Genomic DNA, 26,749 nt, shown 5'->3' on the forward strand with positions numbered 1-26,749 from the left:
ATCCTTTGGCAAATGGCCTAATGTGCTGAATGAATGGATGGATGTGCAACATGAATGTAAACTTGTTCAGAAGCTGGGCCCTATATTCTGAAATAAAAGTAGTCTGATCTTCAGAGGTGCTAAGGACATTGACTTGAAATCAGGCCACTTTTACATAGGTGCATAAATATAAACCAAACTTTAGGCATGTAAGTTTAAAAGCGTTTGTCTTGTGAGAGAATCTTTGAAATTTCTTTCTTACAGTAAATCTGAGAGAGTGCCTTAAGTCTGCAGAACATATCAGTTCAAGCGATCCTGACTTTAGAATTCTAGAAGATGGTTCTGTGTATACAACAAATATCATTTCTTTATCTTCTGAAGAAAAGACTTTTACCATATTACTCAAGAACATTCAAAGACAGGAAGAAAAGAAGATACATGTCAATTTGCTAGTTCATCAAGAAAAGGTAGGCTCATAATTGCTACAGACATTTTACTTTTTATTTTTGGAAACTGTCTTTTTACAGTTTGGCATTGTATAAAAGTTGTTTATAACTCTTAAAATGATCAGGCATAGCTATTGTATAGTAGATTGTGTACTTCTAATTTAGCAATACCTAATAAGGTGCATAGGTTTTAAATTTTCAGGACTCCTTGAGCTGGCAAAGCCTGGAAATTGACCTTCATCGAGGGCATTAAGATTTTATAAAAGCAAATTTTAAGCAATTAAAAAACTTCATGAGCACTGTATATTGATAGGAAGTATTAAAATGAGTGTTGCACAGGGCTGAAGAATTCTCAAGACACCAGGATTAAATAGAATGGTGAAAAAGAGGATTTAAAAGAGCAAAAACTGGTCCTTAAGATTTGGAGGGAGTTCTGAAAAATCTGTGAGGGAGGAAAAATGAGGGGAAGCAAACAAACAAGAATATAAACCTTAAGAAATTATGGGTTGATCTTCTATTTAATGAATTGTTTTGGTCTTCTAAATGCAGACACATAAGACAAGACATACTAGAGATACAGTCCTCAGGCGAACCAAAAGAAGGTGGGCTCCTATCCCATCCTCTATGATGGAGAACTCTCTTGGACCTTTTCCAATGCAAATTCAACAGGTACATTATAAAAATAGCTGGTGTATAAAATGTAAGTTACTTTCCTATCTGACCAGTACAAAATACTGTAAGCCATTGCCTTTGAATTCAAATGGCTTCTTAGCAAAAAAGTGAAGAAAACCAACTAAATTATTGTTTTAGAAAAGCAACGGTAACTTTTAACGGTAATCCTTAGTAACTGCTTTTCAGGAAAAATATCATAAGATACACATAGGAAATCTGAGGCAGAGGTAAGTCTAGAACACAACTTTCTGAATCCCAGTCCTATTTCCCAGAACTTTTTGTCTCATTCTTTGTCTATACTGGGGTCCCATAGAACAAATATGATCATGTCACTGAAGACTGTACCATGCATATATATAAAGAGCTAAATTAAGGGTGCACAGGCAGTTACCCAGTCTGTAAAGGAGAGAGACTGCTACTTGCATGCCTAGTAAAGTAGAAGTGTGAGGTTTAGCTCAATAATAAAGGCTGTGAATTGTGCAAAGTTATTAACATCAGCCTTGCCCAGCACTTCTTCACCGAGGCGAAAGAGGAGAGATCCTGCTGCTGTGTTTATGTTCTGTCTGGAGCACTAGCTCTTTGCCTGCTATGTAGGAAACAGGGTGGGGCCTGAAAATATGTTCATTGCAGTTGCCATGGAGATCTGTGGGGCTGGAGCATGCTTATTGCATTTCTGGAGATTTTAGCAGCATTCCTCTAAAAAGCTCTACGTATGTGTAAATACGCATATTCAGAGGCTTATAACTGGGTAAAATCTAGGTGGATTTTTATGAGGACAAGGCAAAAAGGCATCTCCCTGACTCTAGTGCTATCCCCTTGTCAAATATCAAGTCCCTGCTCCAAAGAAAGAAGGTTCTAGATTTCTTGAAAGAAACTTTAGTAAGAACTAACAATGGCAAAAAAACCCACAAACCACTTCCAGTCATAAATGGCTGAACCAGTTTTGCCTAAAAAGTCAATCTCAGACATAGAAAATGTTAACCAGAATGGTTGAGTGATTGAAAATAGGGGTTTCTAATGAAAACCGTTAAGCAACCTTTGCTACACCTGGCAGCTCTGTCTCTGATGCTGAGACTAAATATATTTTACTCACATCTTCCCCTTCCCCATGCACTCTACTACAAGATGGATTTTCTTCCATTGGTATTTGTGAAGGATTAGTAGCCTTTCTCACAAGTGCATTTACTGTAAAGGTAGTTAAGATTGGCACAGAGCAGACCATTTTCCTGTTCTGTGTAAAAGTTTGAGCTGCTGTAGTTCCTGAACCTAAGAATTGGATTTTCTACATCCTTTCTGAAGTGTGACACTATTTTCTATCCCACACTTACATTAATTCAGAAAACACAGAAATAGAAAGGTATTTAATGAATTATTTTGTCTGTGTTTAACAAATTATTCTTTATAGGTCCAGTCTGACACAGCTCAAAACTACACCATTTATTACTCTGCAAGTGGTCCTGGAATTGATAAAGATCCAAAGGGTTTGTTTTATATAGAGAGAGAAACTGGGAATATTTTTGCTACTGGCCCAGTAGACCGTGAACAATATCCAAGCTTTAAGGTAAGGGCCTAAATTGTATACACAATTAAATGTATTAGTATTTTCATTCTATTGCTAAAGTACTTCACTGGTGTGTTCTAACAGGAATGGGAGGAAAATGCATTTGTGCTCAGACAACTATCCCAAATAGTATCCCGGATATTTACAGGGCAGAAATTGGTGGTGGGAGTGAAGGAAGATCTAGTTTTACAAGATTTATTTTTCTTTTCTGGTGGAAGACTTGAAAAAGTCCATGTAAAATTAAAATGAGACAAAGATAATCATCAAGACAGCTGTATTAGTTCCACAGCATTTGCTTGTTCTGTTCAGTTTTAATAAAAAGAAAAGGAGGACTTGTGGCACCTTAGAGACTAACCAATTTATTTGAGCATAAGCTTTCGTGAGCTACAGCTCACTTCATCGGATGCATACTGTGGAAAGTATAGAAGATCTTTTTATACACACGAAGCATGAAAAAAAAAAAGGGTGTTTACCACTGCAAAAGGTTTTCTCTCCCCCCACCCCACTCTCCTGCTGGTAATAGCTTATCTAAAGTGATGACGTTCTTGTTAAACCCTGGATTTGTGCTGGAAATGGCCCAACTTCCTTATCATACACATTGTAAGGAGAGTGATCACTTTAGATAAGCTATTACCAGCAGGAGAGTGGGGTGGGGGGAGAGAGAGAACTTTTTGTAGTGGTAAACACCCATTTTTTCATGCTTTGTGCGTATAAAAAGATCTTCTATACTTTCCACAGTATGCATCTGATGAAGTGAGCTGTCGCTCACGAAAGCTTATGCTCAAATAAATTGGTTAGTCTCTAAGGTGCCACAAGTCCTCCTTTTCTTTTTGCGAATACAGACTAACACAACTGTTACTCTGAAACCTGTTCAGTTTTAATGTTTTGTTAAATGGGTAAACTGCTCTCTCTGCTGGCTGAGAGGTGTAAGGAGGTGGCAGAAGTGGATAGCTCTGCTTCCAATGGACTGTTGGGAACATGAATATTCCATTGTTTTCCTACACAATAGGGAAATAGTAAAAATAAGACAGTCTAAAAATTCCACTGCACATTAGATTGGTTTGTTCATTCTGCTTCTCTCCAGTTTTTCTAAGTGAATATGCTTCCTCCTTTCTCTTAGGCAGTTGGTTAGCCGGTCTTATGCCTTAACTGAAAAGAAAGCAAATAAGAAACACATGGTCAATTATGTCTACTACCATTGCTGCTTCACTTTCTGCACCTCAAACACACTAATTAGAAGAGTATCAAAGACTCTTGCTATGTTTGGACACCATTTGCCTATATAGTACTGAAAACATGTTGTTTTTACTTGCCTGACTGTTGTCTCAGGTAGAAACAAGCAAAACTATACAAAGTGTTGGCTCTGCTGTTTTTGGCAATGTGTGCTGCTGTGGCACACTCTAGCACACCACCAGTGTGGCATGCTAATGTCAGCCAACGTTTCTTTGTAGGGTGAGGAGGGAGGTATGCCAGAAGATGAACTTATGGAATTACATAATGTCTCTGCCACAGGAATTTGTAGAACTGCCAAGTGTGTCTGGCTTTGACAGTGAGGAGGAAAGTGTCAGACAAGGCAGCTTCAGATTGCCCACCAAGGAGAATTAATGTTATTTCTATAGTGTGGAAAGTCTACAAAAAGTGCTGCTGCTACCTCAGAGGGAACACACCTTTCAGTAAAACTGAAGCAATCGTTCTGTAGTTTGTTGCTCTTGCATCTACATCTACATAGTCCCCACACACACAATTGCTGGTATTGCACTGGTTGCTCACTCCTTTGTTTCCACTTTTGCCAAAAGCTGCACTCTGCTCAAGTGAGCACCACTAAGTGTGACACTTGGATACAAGATGGGTTGGTTAAGGATGGTCTCTTTGTGACAGACAGTGGGTCAAATGTAAGTTCTTACTCAGTATATTCAAATACCAGGATGGAAATCTTTCACGTGTCACTGTGGAAAATAATGCAAATGGTTGTCTTGGGGGCTGGGAAGCAGTTAAATGCATTACTTCTACCACTGCCAGCCTGTAACATCAATCATCTCCTCTTGCATCTGACTGAAGACAAATTTTGTTACTGAAATTGGGTCTAGCTCTAGCTTGTTGTCCTGAAGCAGAAACCATTAATAACAAAAGGAAAAGAAACCCGGTGGACCAATGGCTAGAAAGAGCTCAACTTTGTCCTCCATGGTCAACAAGGAAAGATTAGTATATGCAAATAGCTGCAAAATATCTATTGCAGGCATTAGCCATTTACTTCTATTATGGTCTGCTTATGAAAAGGGTATATTTGATATACTGTGCTTTGCAGAAATTATTCTGTAGATCATGTTATCTACTGGGCTGAAAAGGAATATTGCATCCTGTTCTAGAACAGTGGGCAACTAAGGTTTTCTCTTTTTTTTTTTTTTTTTTTTTATAGATAATTTGCTTTGCAACCACTGCAGATGGATATTCACCAGAGAAACCACTGCTGCATACAATCAGAATAGAAGATGATAATGATAATGCCCCATGCTTTACACAGGATCTTTTTGAGTTTGTTGTTCCTGAACATTGCAAACCTGGTAAGCATAATTTTATGATTTTTTTTTTAAGCACTATGATTTTTATCAATAAATATCTAAAATGCTATCATCTTCCAACAGTGACATACCACAGTGATGAGTGTGTATAATTCTGATGTTTGATTAGTTTTTCCTACTGAAAAACTGATCAATATTTTTATATCGAAAGCTACATTTTCAAAGCACTTCCAATTTATTTCAAATTTGCACATGCTCCAATTTGCATGCAATATCCACACCCTATATGCATGCCAGATAGTTAGTTAGCCAGCCATGTACACATGGACAAATTTATATGCACACTCAAATCAGCAGGCTTTTGGGAAAAGTGGCTTTACTGAGTGTGCTATGGTACTATACTTCATGAAGGGAGGATTTTCATATACTAGAAGTTAAAATAGACCATAGTCTTGGGGGGGAAAAAAAAGATTCTGTGCACTCAATAAGAAAAGTATATCTAACGTGATACTAGTTCAGACCAATGGTCCTTAGCTTTATATCCAGTCATCCGACAGTGGCAAGTGCTAGATGCTTTAGAGGGAATGAACAGAACAGGGAAATTATCAAGTGATCCATCCCATCATCCAGTCCCAACCTCTGCATCCCTGACCATCTTGGCTAGTAGCCATTGATGGACCTATCTTCCACAAATTTTGTCTAATTCTTTTTTGAACCCAGTTATACTTCTGGCTTTCACAAAATGCCCTGGCAAGCTGTTCCATACCCCTAATCATTTTTGTTGCCCATCTCTGTATGTTTTCATATATATATAAAAATTTGGCAACCAGCAGAAAATATTCAAAGTATGGATGTACCATGGACAGTGGCATTATATCTCTGTCTTATGATCAGTCCCTTTCCTAATGGTTCCTAATAGCACTTTTGACAGCTGCTATCTATGGTGATGCCAAAATAACTTTTACCACTCCAGGAGGAGAACTTAAACCCATTGTTTTGTATGTATTAAATGGAATGTTTTCCAGTATGCATTACTTTGCACATTTCAACATTGAATTTCATCTGCCGTTTTTGTTGCCCAGGCACCGAGTTTTGTAAGATCCTTTTGTAACACATAATTAAGTCCAAAGCTGACAGTTCTCTGGAGTACTTTTGTATCATCTGCAAACTTTGCCACCTCACTGTTTACCCTTTTTCCCAGATAATTTATGACTATGTTGAACATCACTGGTTCCAGTACAGATCCTTGGGAGAACCAGCTATTTACTTGTCTTCACTCTCAAAACTGGCTATTTATTCCTACCCCTTGTTTCTTGTCCTTTAACCAGTTACTGATCCAGGAGAGGACTTTCCCTCTAATCCCATGACTGCTTAGTTTGCTTAAGAGCCTGTGGTGAGGAACCTTGTTAAAGGCTTTCTGAAAGTCCAAGTACGCTATATCCACCGGATCACCTGTGTCCATGTTTGTTTGACCCCCACAAAAAACTCTAATAGATTAGTGAGGCATGATTTCCCTTTACAAAAGCTGTGTTGACTCTTCCCCAACAAATTGTGTTCATCTGTGTCTGTCTGATAATTGCTCTTTACTATAGTTTAAACCAATTTGCCTGCTACTGAAGTTAGGCTTATAGGCCTGTAATTCCCAGGATCACCTTTGCAGCTTCTTTAAAAATGGTAAAAAGAAAAGGAGTACTTGTGGCACCTTTAGAGACTAACCAATTTATTTGAGCATAAGCTTTCGTGAGCTACAGCTCACTTCATCAGATGCATAAAGTGGAAAGTACAGTGAGGAGATTTTATATATACACACAGGCCATGAAAAAATATACGTTGTAAGGAGAGTGATCACTTAAGATGAGCTATTACCAGCAGGAGAGTGGGGTGGGGGGTGAGAGAACCTTTTGAAGTGATAATCAAGGTGGGCCATTTCCAGGAGTTAACAAGAATGTCTGAGGAAAGTGGGGGAGGAATAGTTTCACTTAGTATAATGACTCAACCACTCCCAGTCTCTATTAAAGCCTAAGTTAATTGTATCCAATTTGCAAATTAATTCCAATTCAGCAGTCTCTCGTTGGAGCTGTTTTTGAAGTTTTTTTTGTTGAAGGATACTCACTTTGAGATCAGAAATCGAGTGACCAGAGAGATTGAAGTGTTCTCCGACTGGTTTATGAATGTTCTAGTTCTTGACATCTGATTTGTATCCATTTATTCTTTTACGAAGAGACTGTCCAGTTTGACCAATGTACATGGCAGAGGGGCATTACTGGCACATGACGGCATATATCACATTGGTAGATGTGCAGGTGAACGAGCCTCTGATAGTGTGACTGATGTGATTAGGCCCTATGATGATGTCCCCTGAATAGATATGTGGGCACAGTTGGCAACGGGCTTTGTTGCAAGGATAGGTTCCTGGGTTAGTGGTTCTGTTGTGTGGTATGTGGTTGCTGGTGAGTATTTGCTTCAGATTGGGGGGCTGTCTGTAGGCAAGGACTGGCCTCTCTCCCAAGATTTGTGAGTGATGGGTCGTCCTTCAGGATCGGTTGTTGATCTTTGATAATGCGTTGGAGAGGTTTTAGTTGGGGGCTGAAGGTGATGGCTCGTGGCGTTCTGTTATTTTTTCTTTGTTGGGCCTGTCCTGTAGTAGGTGACTTCTGGGTACTCTTGTGGCTCTGTCAATCTGTTACTTCACTTCACTTCAGCAGCTGGGTATTGTAGTTGTAAGAATGCTTGATAGAGATCTTGTAGGTGTTTATCTCTGTCTGAGGGGTTGGAGCAAATGTGGTGGTATCGTAGAGCTTGGCTGTAGACAATGGATCGTGTGGTGTGGTCTGGATGAAAGCTGGAGGCATGTAGGTAGGCATAGTGGTCAGTAGGTTTCCGGTATAGGGTGGTATTTATGTGACCATCGCTTATTAGCACTGTAGTGTCCAGGAAGTGGATCTCTCTTGTGGACTGGTCCAGGCTGAGGTTGATGGTGGACCCATGGAAAAGAAGCCCTTGAGGAATTCCACCATGTTTTCAACAATTTCCCCCCCCCACTGTTCCTCAGACATTGTTGTTAACTCCTGGAAATGTGCTGGAAATGGCCCACCTTGATTATCACTTCAAAAGATTTTCTCCCCCCACCCCACTCTCCTGCTGGTAATAGCTCATCTTAAGTGATCACTCTCCTTACAATGTATATACACACGGACCATGAAAAAAATATATAAAATCTCCTCACTGTACTTTTCACTTTATGCATCTGATGAAGTGAGCTGTAGCTCATGAAAGCTTATGCTCAAATAAATTGGTTAGTCTCTAAGGTGCCACAAGTACTCCTTTTTTCTTTTTGCGAATACAGACTAACATGGCTGCTACTCTGAAACCTTTTAAAATTAGTGTTACATTTAGCTACCCTTCCAGTCATCTAGTACAGAGACTGATTTAAGTGATAACTTATGTATCACAGTTCATAGTTTTGCAATTTCATATTTGAGTTCCTTCAGAACTCTTGGGTGAATGTCATCTGTCCCGGTGACTTCTTATTATTTAATCAGTTGGTTCCAAAATCTTCTCTATTGACACCTCAATGTGGGACAGCTTCTCATATTTAAAAAGAATGGCTCACGTTCTCTGCAGTGAAGACCAATGGAAAGAACTCTCTGCAATGGCCTTGTCTTGCTAGAGTGCATCTTTAGCACATCAATCATCTAGTGGCCCCATTAGTTGATTGGCAGGCTTCCTGCTACTGATGTACTTGAATGTTTTTGGTTCGTTCGTTGGTTCGTTTTTGGTGTCTCTTCTTTTTTTTGCCTACCTAATTTTCCTCTTACACTTGACTTGCCAAAGTTTATGGTCTTTTCTATTTTCCTCAGTAGGATTTAACTTCTTCAATTTTTAAAGGATGTCTTTTTTTGTTGCTGTTTGTAACTACTACTCTTACTCTGTTTAGCCCTGGTGGTATATTTTTGGTCCTCTTACTGTTCTTTATTTGTAGTTCACATTTTAAAACCACCACAATAGAGGCTCAAACTAAAAGTTTCCATGTAGGTTGCAGGCCTTTCACTCTTGTGACTGTTCCTTTTAATTTCTGTTTAACTAGCTTCCTCGTTTTTGTGTAGCTCCCCTTTTTGAAGTTAAAAGCTGCTGTGGTGGGTTTCTTTGGTATTTTCTGGCCTACAAGGATGTTAAATGTAATTACATTATGGTCACTATTACTGAGCGTTTCAACTATATTCACTTCTTGGACAAGATCCTGTGCACCACTTAGGACTAAATCAAGAGTTGCCTTTCTTTTTGTGGGCCCCAGGGCTAGCTGTTCCAAGAAGCAAAATGGTGTCTAAAAACTTCATCTCTGCATCCTATCTTCAGGTGATGTGTACCTAGTCAATATGAGGATAGTTTAAGCCCCTATTATTATTGAGGGTGGTGGGGGGGGGGGTGTTTGTGGGTTTTTTGTTTTTTTTTTTTTGTTTTTGTTTTGTAGCTTCTCTAATCTCTCTGAACATTTCAGTCATTGTCACCATTCTGGTCAGATGGGTGGTAGTATATTCCTACTGCTAGAGTCTTCTTATTCAGGCATGGAATTTCTATTCATGGAGATTCTATGGTACATAGTTATATCAATATCCTCACTTAATACCAGACACTCAAGTTCACCCATCTTAGTATTTAGACTTCTAGCATTTGTGTACAAGCACTTATAAAATTTGTCCATATTTAGTTGTCTGCCTTCATGTGATGTAATTGAATGGGACTCTTTTTTGTTTTGACTGCTTCTTTTCTACCTGTATTTTGTCAACTTCTGTCCTGTCTTCTTTACCAGAATATAGAAAATTCCTTTTAATAAATCCTGCCCTAAGAGACATCTGTCTGAATCATGTGCTCCTCTGCACCGCTCAGCTTTCCCCCAGCCCTTAGCTTAAAAACTGTGCATGTATTTTATGTAAACAGGGCCTTTTAGCCATAATGTGCAAAGATAATTGCTCAAAAACTCAAATAAAAAATTGTGAAATACCACCTTTGTTCCTATCACAGGGTCAATGTTTGGAATTGACAATGCAGGTTTACTTTGAAAGCCACAAGTATAAACTTTTGGCCTTGTGTTTTGAAAATTCATTTTGTGGTATCTCAAACTCTTATAGAGACCATTCAATTCATGGGGCAGGGGAATGATAATTTTAAGCAGAAATGTGGGACTGATTTACTAAACTTGATCCACAAATTTTGAGCCCTAGATCCTACAAACACTTGGGAGCATGCTTAACTTTAAGCCTGGGAATAGTCACATTGACTTCATTGTGACTAATGTTTAGCCAACATATAAAGACACTGATATCTCAGATTCTTCACCCACAATTCATTTTGAGATTGCAAAATAAGAGTTGTAAACTTTTTATAGCATTTTTTTTCTTCATATTGGTTGATTCTCAGTCCAAGTATTATTGTCCACATTATATCTGATTTTAAAAGTGGGTTTTAAAGTCACTTCTGGGCTGAATACCTAGAATGAAGTGCAAGATATATACAAAAATACTTAAATATAGAATGAACACACACAGGAGTACAATATATATACATTAAACACTGACCATATTTGCCAGAATAATAGATATAGGATTCCTTTTTGCCCTGGGCTGTCTTCTCTCATCCTAAAAAACAAAGCAAAATACATTCTACATTATGCTGCCCTTATAGCATAAGATCTATTGATCTTTCTTACCTGTCCTCCTTTTGAAGGGGCAAAATTTTACCCTTAGTTACTGTTAGGTGTGTTCTCTCTCTCTCTCTCACAGAAGTTACATAAAGGCCATGCATCCACAGGGCATGTTCCTTCTCCCACCAACATCCATAGTAACACTTCTGTTGCCTTCAGTGGGAGGAGAATTGGAGCCAAACACGAAGGCAATATTCACTGTTAGTGTAACTTCAGTGGAAGTTCCTCTGGGAGTGAATTTGTGAAAATTGCTGTTTTCTTGAACAGGAAAGTAAGGGTTAGATTCTGCCACCTGTATTCACAATTTAGGATCTCACTGTGTTAGATTATTTAAGGCCCAGTCATAAGGAGAGCAGGGACCTAATTACCTGTAACAGTCTACTTCAAGTGAATGGACAGGAAGGGACAAGGAATGGAAAGAACCCTGGCTCTGCTGCCTCTCCTTTTCCTTACTGGCCAGGAGCACAGGGTAGGGGTGTAAATTGCTTCACAAAAAGGGGATGAATTAACTTACTCTCTGTCCAGAATAATAGTGGGGAAGGGGTGGAGTTGTGACTGAGTCATGTTTCATTCTCCACTCTGCTCCTGAGGCAGTGCAGCTTCCTCTATTCTTACATCAGGCAGATTATGGGGTTACAGTCTAGACCTTTGAATATCAGCAGGACTATGCCTGGAGTACAGTGCTACTCATTGTATCAGAATTTAATCCTCAGTAAATGGATAAATCAAATTACAGTATTCCATGGGAGAAATAATTTGGATATATTTAAAGCTTTTCAGGAATGTTTCTGTGTTTGGGCTGTTCAGATACAAATCATTCATTGAAATCTGATCCTTTGTATTTCTGTTAAAGACCCTATTTACCTATTTTGTGTGTCTTCTCTGTCTGACGGCAATCATAAATAGAAATTTAAAAATTAATTAGGCAAATGCTCAGAAATAGAAAATACGAATTTACACTATTAGGTTTTCAATATGATTCAGGTCTTGTTTTTTATAGTAAACGGATGTGGTCAAGCTTCCACCTACTGGATGCTTGCCACGCTGCTGGGAGGGTATCCAAATGTTGAATCTCATGTGCCCCCTACTGTGCTGGTGCTGGGGAGAGTTTAGGTATCGTCCTGGGCTTTGGACCTCTCGGCATGCACTCTCTTGGCAGTCCAGTTGCCTCGGCCTGAAACTAGTGCTCTGTCTTCCAACTGTCACTAGTGGCTCAGGCACATTTCCTAGAATTCCACCAAAGGGGTGAGCCTTCTGGTTTACAGTTTACAACTTCAGGGATATGTGATAGTCAAAACAGACTGACAGCCTTTGCACAGGTTTCTAAACATTATTACTCTTTTTATATAGCCTGGGAGATATACACAAATCTAGACAAAATACAGTAGAACCCCATTTAATTGAGCATCCGTTATCTGGTTCTCCTTATTAACTGAGTCACGCAGGGCTGTCATCCACCCCAGGCAGCTGAGACTCGCGCTGTTGTCTACCCTAGGATGACAGCAGAAGCCCTGGCCATCCATTCTCCTGTTTATCTGGATTTTTGGTTATCCGATCTGGCCCCAGTTCCAGTTAGATTATTGGGTTCCCACTGTAATAAACATTTGTATGCATTTTTCCTTGTCTCAGTTTCCTTACCACTCTGGTGAGTGCTTTGGCTTTGGGCAGAATATTCTACGGAGTCTAGGATCCTTCCTCTTCCTTCCCCCTCCCTTCCACTTTCCTGCACATGGCTTCTGATCCAGAATATGGAGTCTCTGGTCTCTTCTCCTGTGTCCCTGCTCTCCCTTTGATAGGTGACTCCCTGATCAGCCTCCGATGACCACAGACTTGATTAAAGCAGTTATCCTGGGTAGGAACTAGCCTATTGTCTAGAAGGCTTCCTTTTGATTAGTGGATCATACAGACTTAATGTGTCTCTGTTTTAGCCCTATACCACTACCCCCTTGGAATTCCAGCTCAACATGGAGGTAAAAGTATAAAGGAGAAGGCAAACAAGCAACACATTCAAAATGAAGTCTGTAGCTGGATAAAGATGTGCACGTGTGCGCACACACACACAATCAGAAATAGTACACGGATTCCCCCAACTTGTCACGTCATGTAAAGAAGCAACATCTGTGTGTTTCTATCTTATGTACAAATAAGTACCAAATGATTAGTTGAAACTGTTACTTGGGGGATTTTTGGAATTTAAAATTGATAATGTTGTGTATATACAGGTACAGTAGTTGGAAAAGTCATTGCAGAAGACAGAGATGAACTTTATACTCTGCACACTACCCTGAGATATCGAATTGTATCAGAACAACCGCCATTACCCAAAATGTTTTCTGTTCACCGTGAATCAGGTGTAATTACCACACTAACATCACAACTGGATAGAGAGGTAACCTTTATCTACAGCATTATATTTAGCTTCACTTCACGATTCTGTGAGCAGATATATACAGAGAAGTATGCAAGATTTTAATGAGACTAGAGAGGCACCATATATGATTTCAAATGGTCTCTAATGATTTAGAAGCAAGACTCTCCTGTAGCTTGGGGGAAAACACAGATGAACTGGAATCTGAACTCTTTTCTGCTTCCCTGACCCAATGTGAGTGTCAGTTTTGCTTTTCTGCTCCAATCTCTGAAGTACCTTGTCAGCATCACTTGACTGTGCTACTTGCAAACGGAGCAGCAGGTTCCTAGGCAAGCAACAAAGAGTGAAGAAACAGAGCAGTGGGGCTTAGGAGTGGACTATGTTAAAGAAGGCTGCAACATCCATACAGAAGGATATTGTGAAATAGCTATGCCCATCAATTTTCCCGGTGTAGACAAAGTCTTAGAAAAAGAATAATGTTGAGATTGTGGGTATTGTGAATGAGAAATATTGGGGTGATGGCCATGGAAAGTGAATCTTGAGAGTAGAGTACCATCACTTATTTCCTACAGATGAATGTGAAAAGTTTATGAAGCAAAGTTATCCCCTCTTCCCAATAAACCAAATTTAGCCCAGCAATTCTAGGGAGCCCTAATCTACCAGAGCCACTCTCTCTCGGGTGGTTTTTGGCATCTTACTGCTGTGACTCAAATTATTGTCCAGTTGAATGCTTTTTTCCCCTCCCCTCAATGATCCTATCTGGATGTGTAAGAGTGCTGCTCCTGCATTGTCAGACCTTGCTGACAAGCATGCCTTATCATATCAAGACTGATCACAGAAACATTTCCACTCTTTTACTCAAGGTGCAGCATGAGAGAGGTCAGCACAAGATTATGGAACTAAAAGATACACTGAAGGAAGCATCCTTTGTTTTTCTCTATCCATGAGTAGTTGGAGAAGAGAGTGGGCTCTTCAGCATAGTATAGACAGCATAGAAGAAACAGTATAGTATATGGGAAACTTTCCCACTACCACCCAACAATAGTGTATCAGACTATGTAGAACTCCTTGCTGCTTTTCCCAGCAGACAGGTGTGTGTGTGTGATGGGGAAGGCCTGGCTGCCGTGTGTGTGTGTAGGGAAGAGGAGACAATTGTGAGCGTAGGACATTATAGAGATCCTTCTCTGGCGTTCAACATGACTAATAGGTTTCTAGTAAAACTTTTTGAGCTCTGTGTGCTGCTTAGCTGCTGAAAAATATTTTACTTGTGTGTTTCACTGTTTTGTCTATTAAAAAAGCTGGTTGTCTTATTTCTTTTATCCTAGAAAATTACATGTTTAACATATCTTTAGAAAGAAGGGGGAGGGAAGTAAAGCATTTAATTCTACAATAAAAGTGACATACTATTACATGAATGTAAAAGTTTTATCTGTAACCATTTTTTTTTGTTTGTTTTCAGATAATAGACAAACATATAGTGCTAATTGAAGTACGAGATATGGCAGGTCAGCCTTTCGGTTTGTGCAATACAGGAACAGTTGTCATTAACGTTGGAGATATAAATGACCATGCCCCATATTGTGGCCATTCATCTGTAAGTGTGTTTGTTATTCTGCTGCTGTCACAATTGTGGGGTTGATTGCACCTCTGTCCCTTTCTGGATTCTGAGTGCATCCCTTGAGGGGTTAGGCCTCGTACCCTTACCTGTTTTGGAGTGGAATCTTGCAATTTTCCCACTCTTAGAGCAGAATCTGGTACAATACCCTGTCTTTGCCAACAGGCCCGATGAGAGTTCAGGCACCTGCTTGATCCTTTCTTTGGACAGCCTGCTAATCAGTGATGTATGTTGACCAACAGCCTTTTTACAAGAAGTATATTTATTAGCAAATGGAACACAGCATTAGATAAAACTGTTTCAAAACGATAAATAGTATACATGCATATTTACTTTCCTCTAATCTTATGCTTCATTACAAACTAAATTTAGATGGGTTTTTCTATGGAATTACAGGAAAAGAACAGACCCAATATACGTTTTTTCCAAGGAAACCAAGGAGCTCTTAGGATGCAGTCGGGACCCTGTTTGTTTCTCCAAGAGTGACTCTCCCAGACTGTTTATCCCTTTCCCTGTGTCCCTGGTCTCCAAATACCGTATTTCTCAACTATCTTTATTACAGGGCCTAGATGGGAAGTCTTTTTTTATTATCTCCGACTGGATTCTCCCAGTCATCCAAGCAGACCATCTAAGGGCTTGCCTACATAAGAAGTTTATACTGGTATAAGGAAAAGAGCGAAATTAAGCTGCTATAGTTATACTGGTATAACTCCTCACAAAGGACACTCTTATTCTGGTACAAGAGGGCCTTTTTCTGGTTTATCTCATGTCACTTTGGTAGCAGTTAAAACCTCACTACAGCAGCTTTATAGTTTAATGTTTTTGTTTGTTCTCTAAGCAATGCATTAAGTATTCCTTTTCAGGAAGGTGAAATTCTCTGGTTGAAATCTTATTTCCATTGACTTCACTTGGGCCAAGATTTCATCCAGAGAATTTCACCTACAATCACAGAAAGGGATGCTTAATGTTTCACTTAAAGAAAAACAAATAAACAAACCCAAGAACCAAAACCTCATGACCAAAGCTTTACACTGGCCGTTGGATTTAAGGCCTTGCATTTAAACACAATATAACTTTCTTTCCTGAACTATGTAATACTGTACTTTATATTTATTTAAACAATAGATAATATTTTATTTCAGTATGAAACAAAAGTACAGGAAAACCAAGTGAATGTGGAAATAATGAGAATTCCTTGTTTGGACAAGGATGAGCCTAACTCACCTGCCTGGAACTGTAGATTCAGCATTGTAAAAGGAAATGAAGATAACCATTTTGCTATTACAACAGATGGAAGAACAAATGAAGGGGTATTATGTGTTGTTAAGGTAAGCAAAGATGAAAACATCAACCAAAAGTCTGGGTGTTTTGTTTTTTTTTTTGTTTTTTTAAAACAAATCTAGTTTTCACTTTTTTGTTGTAGCTATAAATTCTGGTTAGTTAATAACACTTAATTATCTGTTGGATTTTGGCTCTGCTTCCTTCCCAAATTGAACAAAAAAATTCACCTGATATTTCTCTCGGGGTAGAATTTTTCTAGAAAATGTGTAGCAAATTGGACAACATGTTTAGTGAGATTTGATAAAATGTTTAGATGTATGTCCCTTTTTTTGAGTTTTCCTAATGTGTTTTGGGGATGGAGTGGAGTAATTCATTTTAATTCTGTAATAGCTAGGCCAAAATTCCACATTTTGGCTTAATCTAGTTTTGACAAGGAATGGTGCCTTTCACTAATTGAAACAGGACTACATCAACATGAACTTGGTACCTTTTTATTAGTTCACACCTGCAGGGTCTACATGGAGCAGTTAGAGCACAATGTTTGTGAGTGCCCTGCAATTCACATCCCGCCCCACACCCCTATAGTCCAGATTGTGGTGTCATGTAGACAAGCCTGTAAAGTGTACATTGAGACTAAGTACCTAAAGAATGTATAATACTAATGTATAGGTTTGCAGGTTCACATCCAGTTTTCTTAAGTGCTGATCTTTCTTCCATTTAAGTCAATGGGGGCTAGCTCAAGTTCTTAAGAGGTTCTCCTTTAAAAGATCATATAGTTTAATGGATTAAGTGAGGGCTTAAAACCAGGCAGTACTGAGTTCTTATACTATCTCTGCCAATGACTGCCCTTAATAACAACACTTTGGTCTTATCTAGCATAGTTCTTTACAAATGTTTCACTACGGTTCATAAAATTACTGTGAAGGAAGGAAATATTATCCTCCCATATTTTACAAATGGAAAACAGAAGCTTACGGAGTTTAAGTAAGCCATTCAAAGCAGTCACTTAACCTTTGTTTCTTAACTATCTGTGTAATTTGGAGTGTGTAGGTAAATGATTCTTGCCTTTCTACCTCTCTGTGGCTGTATACACCTTAGTTCCTGTATATGCTTAGGTCTGTAAAATAATATATAGGTATTATTTTACAGATAGGCAATACAAGACAAAGGGAGGATCACAATTTCTCCCAGGCAAGACCCTTAACCTCTCTGTCTCTCTGTACTTGGAAAATGTAAAGCTCTTATTACGTGCAGATAACTGTTACCTTCTACTCGCTGGCCCACACATGATAACATTTCTAACAATTCTGCAGTGAGGATTCTGTTTTAGCTTAAGAGTTAACACTATGCTTTCCTTATAATGTCCATACTTGCTGTATGGAACATGGCTTCATCATATTTGTCCTCTTAAAGAGGAGAATTTTTTATATTGGAAAGTGTGAGGTAATCAAAGCATTTCAAGAATGTGTTTTTTTTAATCAGTGTTTATCAGTATTTCTGCATGTGTAAAAGCAACCTGATATCTCTATTAGTGTTTATAAATGGGAGGCTTACAAGGTGAGATCCGCCATTAAAGACAGCCTAGACGCCATGTACAAAAAAAAAAAAACACTAGTCATGCCAGCTGCACTATAGGTTCAGAAGCTCTTACTGTTGAATTCTCACTAAGCACCTATATGCCTTTCTAATAGGAAAGGATTCTTGACTTGTGGCAACAGACAAGAAAGGTAGCAAGTATTCTAGGAAGAAAGTCAGGGCATGTCTACGCTTAGCAGCACAGCTATGATGCAGCAGCTATGCCAACATAGCGTAGACGCTTCGTACATCAATGAAAGGTGTGTTTCTACCAATGTAGGTAATCCACCCCTTCAAGAGGCTAGGTCAATGGAAGAATTCTTGGGAATTAAGTCAACCTAAACACAGCACTCAGGGTGCAAAATTGTCCACAGCCCTGAGTGGTATAGCTAGGGCAATCTAATTGTTAAATGTAGACCAACCAGGCCTCTGTTACAGAAATAAACATACTTAGTTTTCAAAGTAGCCCTTGAGGTGGAGAGAAGCCCAATAGAGTTACAAATATAACCTTGTTTTTTTGGTGCTGCTTATGCCATGCTAGGGATGCCACTTATTTAAGAAAAAGAAGCTAGTACTTAGCACTTCCTGAAAATCAAGCCCTTTTAAGGTTTCTCAGGTGGGACACCCAAGAATTGAGCACCCAAAATAATTAGTCCTTTTCTAAAATCATGACCATGTATGACTTGGTCTCTTTTTATTGTTAAAAACTGTGATGAGAAAATTTATAGCAGGTTTTGGTTAATTTAATAGACCTAAATTTATTTTACAGGGATTGGACTATGAAACCGCCAATCTGAGGATACTTGAGATTACTGTAGTTAATGAGATACCTTATGCAGTAGTACCATATTCAAGTGCACTTCCCCAGGGCATCTGTACTGTTAGAGTTATCGTAGTAGATGTTGATGAGGGACCAGTATTCAATCCTTGTTTGTTACATATAAGAATTGACGGATGCGCGACAGTTGGAACAGTGGTTGGCAAATACCTAGCAGAGGATCCAGAAACAGGAAATAGTGAAGGCATAAGGTATAAATAATTTTATTATACTAGTTTATTAAATATACAGCATTTTGGGGGATATGGGGAGATAAGCATTGTACAATTATTTTTTAAACACTTTTATTTTTACTAGCTATCGGATAGCACCTGGCCAATGCAGCTGGATCACCATTGATGAAAACTCAGGCGAGCTCAGAACTACTACACTTTTTGACAAAGATATGGCAGTCAGGCAATGCAATATTACCGTCCTTGCAATAGACCGAAGTGAGTACAAATGTTATATGTATAATCTGTTTGGTGTATAAATGAATCACACGTGCTCGTGTGCGCACACAAACATTCTCGGAACTGTGTCACATTAAACTATTTTTCCTCTAAACCTGCAGTTGATTGTAATGGAGACAGGCTTTTTACCATTGCATTTTTTTTGGGAGCGGTAATTCCCGTCCTCCAATAGGAGGAAAAGAATAACAATTGTTCACAGGGACTGGGAGTAGCTGTTCTAGTTTGAGCAACTGCATACATCTTTCAGGGCCAGATTTTCAAAAGTATTCATCACTCGCAATTGGGGCCAGATTTCAACAAGAGCTCAGTTCTCATTTAAAATACATTGATATTTATTTTGAAATATATTAAATCTGATACTTTCATTGGTGAACACTTTTTTTTTCTTTTGATTTTGTTTCCTTCTCTATTCCCAAATAACCCTCCTCCCCACCAATCCCCTTGATGGTACAACAGACAGCCATGAGGTTGGCTGGAGGGGGCAGGGTGGAATCAGGATGTCATTCTGTAAATACAAAATCCCTGTAAAGCTTATTTTTAATCTTCTGTTTGATCCCTTGCAGTCTAACTAGGAAGCATATAAATTAAGAGCACTTTTAAGAGTAATTTTGCTTTACTGTTTTTTTTTCCCCTCTATAATATATTTGTTTTCTCTTCTCCAGTACCCTACTTAAGGCTAGATTCTGCAACTTTTCTCACAATAAGTAGTACTTACTCTTATTAGTAGTCCCTATTTTATCTGGGATTACTCACAGATAAGTACTACTCATGCTTAAGGGTTGCTGAATCAGGTTCTCACTCTAAAACTGATTTTGGTGTTGAAAATTAACATTAAAGGATTACACAATTTATGTGTACTCATCTGTATCCTTTTGTTATCCTAGGAAAAGACATCATTGAGATAAGCTAATGAAGTACCCTTTTTGTTTCCCAAATGCTTAGTGTCGCTAGTAGAAAAGGAGTACTTGTGGCACCTTAGAGACTAACAAATTTATTTGAGCAAGGCTTTCGTGAGCTGCAGCTCACTTGATCTTCAAGGTAAATTTAGTGATTGCAGCCCAAAGACTTAAATATTTTGGTGTGACAATATGAGTACTATTAGAGGCATTAGAACATGCATTTCATATTGAAAGCAAAAATGCATTGAACACAGTGTCAGGATCTAGCCCTTATCTGTTAAAATCTGAATGGGAATAAATTTAAAGTTCTTCACATTACTTTGTAAGCAGAACCTGTACTTAAAAAGTTTAACTAACTTTGATGCAATTGGATTACTCAAAATTTACAATTTAAGTTGCTAACTGTAAATGCAGTATATAACAGTGAGCAGATATATCTATAAAAGGAAGCAGTAAGAAATAATTTGACTTCAGCATTCTGCATATGCAAGTCCTAGTCATTTCTGTGGAGGTTACTAGATAACTTCAGGTGTTGACAGTGGGTCAGTTCAGCTAAGAGGAGGATTTTACTGGTGTTGGTGGCTGTTGTCATAGGTCTGTTGTATGGTGATGTGGCATTGCTGCATCCCATCACCAAAAGATGATGCAAGGGAAAGAGGAGGGACAATAGAAGAATTGTATGTGAAAGGAATTCACATTCCCAAGCAGGACCATAGCCAGCCAAACAAAGTGTGTGCACATCAACATGTGGAACTGTTTGACCCCTGCATCCTGGTGCACCAGTCTCCCACTTTTGTAAACACCATCGTTTAGGTTTGATCAGGATGGAGAATCTGTAATGATGTAAAAACAGATATTGGAGACTGGGGACAAAGGCAGAATTCTTTCCTACATGATTTTGAAATACACTGTGGAATAGCCTGCATTTTTAAAGATCTCATGACCATTCGAGACAAGGATTTATCATACAACCTATTTATGAATGATTCCTCTGTCTGTCTTCCCTAAAGTGGAGATAAAGCTCCCAAATGTAGGTCTCCCTGCTCCTTGCAGCTTTGTTTTTGGAAAGGTGGGTGTGGGGGGCAGCAAGAGGCAGATTTTTCTTTAGAGGAGCTGAGTAAGAGAATACCAATTGGAACACCTTTCCCCCCTCCTATCAGATGCTGCTATACCTGCTCCCAGAAATGCTGGGTCTTCTTTCTCCGCCCCCCCCCCCCCCCCCCGGCAAGGCATCAGCTTCTGATTTCATTTCACAGTCCTCTGGCTATTGAGCCCTTGCATCAGCAGCCAAGGGGAAATCAGTGCTCCTATAAGCTGGGGAGAGGTTGGGAAACTCCCCCTCTGCTTTTACTTTTAAATGCTGGGTACTAGCTTGGATCAGATGAAACCACGGAGTTTTAAAACGTGGAGAGCATTAAAAGTTAAACAGCACTGAAATTATTATTTCTGTCTCCTAGGTGGTAAAAGAGGTACTGGAACGGTGTTGGCTACTATAGATGCTTGCAACAGATATTACCCCATCTTGACTCCAAGAGACTTCATAATATGCAAAGACCGAAAACCAGTTTGTATTACTGCAGTCAATCCTAATGACTATCCCTATTCTGCACCTTTTAGATTTGATATTTCTGACAGGAGTGTGGGTTCAGGATGGCAAACAGTACAACACGATGGTATGCAATATTGTGTATTCTTTTTAAAAACAAGAATTATTAATAGTATTAATTGCCAGATTTATTGTATCTTTTTCAGTAAGCAGACTTGTGCTACTTCTTTGTATTTTTTGACATACTTACAATAAGTATTTGGAGATTATTCATAGCATACCAGAGTCGCAGAAAGCGTGCAAACACTCAGGAAGTAGCAAAACAAGAAAGAAACCAGAATGATCAAATAGAAAGGTAGGGTTTTTTTAACCTAAAAGATATCCTTCAGAAAATGGAAGTCCGAGCAATAAAAAGGAACAATGCAGGCAAAAAGTATGTAAGTTAGGAGGACTAAAAGCAATTTTGAAGAGCAAATAGCCAAATGTCTGAAAACAAATAGGAAGATTTTTAAATATAAGCAAGAAAACTGTAAGAGGTGGGTCTGTTGGATTACAACGGAGTAAAGGGGACACTTAAGGGAGAATAAGGACATGGCAGAAATGCTACATTTCTTGGCATCACTCTTCACCAAATGAGGAAGTTAGGGAACCACCTACTCCAAACTAGGGCCAGATTCAAGTTTCCTTTGTAACCCCCTAAACAGAACCCTCTATACAGTCCAGCATTGCCCCTGACGTGCAGCCCAGTGCTGCCCTCCTGCACAGCCCCCATCTGAGGGTACCTGGAATAGAAAATAGATGGAAAGGCACTCCAGAGAGCTCTGTGCTCCAGTTATTCTGGCTTTGGAATAGCCCATTTGCAACAGTGGGGAAACACCTGTAAGTTACAGCAGATACAGGGGAAGCTCTAACTACTCTGAGAGCCACGCTGGCACCTTGACCAACCCAGAAATAGGAAGGTGCAGAGGTGGATGGTGTCTTCTGAGAGGCACAGCACAGAATCTGAATCCCACTCTTTTCAGATAATAAAGATGAGATTAAAGTGTCAAAAGAGGAGGTGATGGAATAAAGTGAAAAACACAACAACAAAAGTCACCAGAAATGGATGGTTTTTAAGAATGACATGGCCAAGCTGCTAACACAGATATACACTATCTCTTTAAAATGAACGGTTATGCTGGAGGATTAGAAGGTACAGCATGTTATACTGGAACTAGTCAAAAACAGATGGAAAAAATTGCAGACCTGTGTTTTTCCCTGATTTATTTCCTGTGTTTCAACATCTGTAAGATCCAGCCTTTTCTCTCTCTCCCTCCCCCTCTCTTCCCCACCCCCCAAGACATCTATAATTCTTGTTCAGGCCCTCACCACATTCTTTAAGTACTACAACCTCCTCCTCTCCAGTCTTCACAAATGTCACATTGCCCTACTTGTATGCATTCAAAATGCTGTCCCAATGATCATTTTCCTAGTTTGTCATTTCAGCCATTCCCCCCTCTTCCCCTTTTCTCATCTCTCTCCTTCTCCAGTAAGTCAGACACAAAAATTACTTGTCTTCACTTAAGACCTTTTACTTTAGACCCTTTCTGGTCTATCTCACCCTACCTATAAATCTTATTCATTTATTGAGATGTCTCTTTCGGCCTCCATTCTCCCAATAAGGAAGGGTTGCCCATTTTTGTCAGATTTTCCAACAAACACATTTGTGGATTTGGAATTAATTGAGAAACTTAACAGTAGCAAGTCACCGGGACCAGAAGGCATTCACCCAAGAGTTCTGAAAGAACTCAACTGTGAAATTGCGGAACTATTAACTATGGTTTGTAACCTGTCCTTTAAATCGGCTACTGTACCCAATTGACTGGAAGGTAGCTAATGTAACGCCAATATTTAAGAAGGTCTCTAGAGGTGATCCTGGCAATTACAGACCGGTAAGTCTAATGTCAGTACCGGGCAAATTAGTTGAAACAATAGTAAAGAATAAAATTGTCAGACACATAGAAGAACATAAATTGTTGCGCAAAAGTCAACATGGTTTCTGTAAAGGGAGATCATGCCTTACTAATCATAGAATATCAGGGTTGGAAGGGACCTCAGGAGGTCATTTAGTTCAACCCCCTGCTCAAAGCAGGACCAATCCCCAATTTTTGCCCCATATCCCTAAATGGCTCCCTCAAGGATTGACCTCACAACCCTGGGTTTAGCAGGCCAATGCTCAAACCACTGAGCTATCCCTCCCACCTAATCTATTAAAGTTCTTTGAGGGGGTCAACAAACCTGTGGACAAGGGGGATCCAGTTCATAGAGTGTACTTAGGTTTCCAGAAAGTCTTTTACAAGTCCATCACCAAAGGCTCTTATGTGAATTTAAGTTGTCATGGGATAAGAGGGAAGATCCTTTCATGGATTGAGAACTGGTTAAAAGACACAAAAGGTAGGAATAAATGGTAAATTTTCAGAATGGAGAGGGGTAACTAGTGGTGTTTCCCAAGGGTCAGTTCTAGGACCAATCCTATTCAGCCTATTCATAAATGATCTGGAGAAAGGGGTAAACAGTGAGGTGGCAAAGTTTGCAGATGATACTAAACTGCTCAAGATAGTTAAGACCAAAGCAGACTGAAGAACTTCAAAAAGATCTCACAAAAAAAGTGATTGGGCAACAAAATGGCAAATGAATTTTAATGTGGATAACTGTAAAGTAATGCACATTTGGAAAAAATAACCCCAGCTATACATACAATATGATGGGGGCTAATTTAGCTACAACTAATCAGGAGAAAGATCTTGGAGTCATGCGTGGATCGTTCTCTGAAGATGTCCGTGCAGTGGCAGTCAAAAAAGCAAACAGGATGTTAGGAATCATTAAAAAAGGGATGGAGACTATATTATTGCCCTTATATAAATCCATGGTATGCCCACATCTTGCGTACAGATGTGGTCCCCTCATCTCAAAAAAGATATATTGGCATTAGAAAAGGTTCAGAAAAGAGCAACTAAAATGATTAGGGGTTTGGAACGGGTCCTATATGAGGAGAGATTAAAGAGGCCAGGACTTTGCAGCTTGGAAAAGAGGAGACTAAGGGGGAATATGATAGAGGTATATAAAATCATGAGTGGTGTGGAGAAGGTGAATAAGGAAAAGTTATTTACTTGTTCCCATAATATAAGAACTAGGGGTCACCAAATGAAATTAATGGGTAGCACACTTAAAACAAATAAAAGGAAGTTCTTCTTCACTCAGCGCACAGTCAACCTGTGGAACTCCTTGCCTGAGCAGGTTGTGAAGGTTAGGACTATAACAGGGTTTAAAAGTCCATTAACGACTATTAGCCAGGATGGTAAGAAATGGTGTCCCTATCCTCTGTTTGTCAGAGGGTGGAGATGGATGGCAGGGGAGAGATCACTAGATCATTACCTGTTAGGTTCACTCCCTCTAGGGCACCTGGCATTGGCCACTGTCAGTAGACAGGATACTGGGCTGGATGGACCTTTGGTCTGACCCAGTATGGCCATTCTTATGTTCTTTCTCCAGTGCCTACAAGGAACTCCCCGTAAACGTTCTCAAAGCCATTTCACGTTTCCTCCTTCAAACTCTCCTGTACAATGATAACTACAAAAATTTGACTGGTTAGGCACGCCTTTTGATGCTGTTCCCAATCATCGCATTGTTACCTTGAGGGGCATCAAATTTAAAACTAACAACTTTGTATTGTGTATCTGTTTCCTTTTAACATGTGAAACTCACTGCCACAAGGTATTAATGAGACCAAAAGTTTGGAGGGATTAAAAAGTGATTAGAAATTTATATTAAAAAAAATCCAGAGTTTCATTAGACAAACTGAAATATTTTAGAAGGGATATACATTTTCATGTCTCAGGGTAAAGCCAGCCAGTAACCGATGGGAGTTAGGAAGAAACTTCTCTAGTGGGCATCTTCCTCGTTGTTGTCCAATATTGGTTTCTTGCATCTTGCTGTAAGGCATGTAAGACATCTTTCTGTAAGACCACTCATTACCAGAAAAAAGATACTGAACTAGGACAGCTCATCTGATTGATTATGGCAGTTCCCATGTTAAGGAATGGAGGAAGAAGTTAATTAGCTTCTGTTTCTTTAATAGAAAAAGACAACAGAATGTCCCTTCATCAGGAGCACAGGCTGGCATCTTCACTGTGAAAACAAATATAATTTTAAATCGGTAAAACTGAAAACAAACAGTAACAAAACCTACCAAAGTTTCATACTAGGGACCTTCAGAAGAGGACAATTCAGCTCTCACTTTTCATTTCCTGTTCTTAATCATCAACAAAGTATACTTAGAGAAGGGGTGTAAATCTTAGAAATATTTTTTGTTGTCCATGTCAGTGATAAAACTTAACTGTATGGTACAGCACAGAATAACTGCTTTCCTATCCAGTAACTGAAAGCTAGAGAATTAAGCTCCGATCCTGCAGTGAGGTTTCTGTGGGCAGACCCTTACCCCTGTACAGTGTCTCACCTACTTCATTTAATACACCAGTGGCTTCAGCGGGTCTTTATGTATTTAGGTGATATAGTCCACCCACGTGGATTCCTTTGCAGGGCTGGAGCCTTTAGAAATTTCCTTTGCATCAGTTACAGAGAAAAGGTAACAATTGTTTTAACAGTCAACATTACATTTGTTTTGTCTTTTTTGCAGCTAAATCTATGTATCTTTCACCAAGGGATGGTATTCCATTTGGAATATATACAATTCCTATCAGCGTGAGGGATAATGCAGGAAGACAAGGAACAAGTGTGGTTAAAGTTAACTATTGTGATTGTATTACTCCAAGTGATTGTGGTTTTGTCCGACAAAATGCAGCTGTTACTCTTGGTGTATGGGCCATCCTTGCAATGATTCTGGGATCACTATTACTGCTATGTAAGTATGTTGGTACTTTTATATGAAATGCAAAATATTATCTTTTTAAAATTAGATACTAGAGTCTGTTTCAAAATTGATACTGCCTCTTCTATTAAGATTCTTACATAGCCTGCATCACCATAGTATCTGAGCAACTTCCAGAACTGTGTTAAATGATGTGACTAATATTTGTCACTTGTGGTTCTTTTCTTCTCTCTTCTTCCCTCGGGGGAGAGTTAATGTTGGGATTTTGTATAGCTATTTTTAGGGCTGTCAAGCAATTAAAAAAATTAATCACGATTAATCACGCTGTTAATAGAATACCATTTATTTAAATATTTTTGGATGTTTTTCTGTTTTCAAATATATTGATTTAATTACAAAACAGGATACAAAGTGTACAGTGCTCACTTTA

At 39.1% G+C, this 26,749-nt stretch overlaps 1 protein-coding gene and 1 long non-coding RNA gene across 3 annotated transcripts in view; one reads left to right on the forward strand and one right to left on the reverse strand.

Moving 5' to 3' along the window:
• The window catches only part of LOC311515390 (desmocollin-2-like), a 41,258-nt gene that overhangs the window by 6,137 nt on the left and 8,372 nt on the right, over positions 1-26,749 (forward strand). For both annotated transcript variants that reach the window (XM_084618395.1, XM_084618396.1), the window contains exons 3-13: positions 244-446; positions 975-1,094; positions 2,503-2,658; positions 5,075-5,219; positions 13,101-13,267; positions 14,706-14,840; positions 16,004-16,189; positions 18,487-18,746; positions 18,853-18,986; positions 21,364-21,579; positions 26,128-26,352. In XM_084618395.1, the coding sequence (XP_084474521.1) occupies positions 244-446; positions 975-1,094; positions 2,503-2,658; positions 5,075-5,219; positions 13,101-13,267; positions 14,706-14,840; positions 16,004-16,189; positions 18,487-18,746; positions 18,853-18,986; positions 21,364-21,579; positions 26,128-26,352 (1,947 nt within the window). The remainder of the gene's footprint in view (positions 1-243; positions 447-974; positions 1,095-2,502; positions 2,659-5,074; positions 5,220-13,100; positions 13,268-14,705; positions 14,841-16,003; positions 16,190-18,486; positions 18,747-18,852; positions 18,987-21,363; positions 21,580-26,127; positions 26,353-26,749) is intronic.
• Positions 21,716-26,749, reverse strand: part of LOC311515392 — a 94,194-nt gene continuing 89,160 nt past the window's right edge. Inside the window, exon 3 of the long non-coding RNA XR_014710125.1 lies at positions 21,716-25,619. This is a non-coding gene — a long non-coding RNA (uncharacterized lncRNA). The remainder of the gene's footprint in view (positions 25,620-26,749) is intronic.

The sequence above is a fragment of the Lepidochelys olivacea genome (assembly GCF_965140295.1).
Source record: "Lepidochelys olivacea isolate rLepOli2 genome assembly, chromosome: 2".
Lineage (NCBI taxonomy): Eukaryota > Metazoa > Chordata > Testudines > Cheloniidae > Lepidochelys > Lepidochelys olivacea.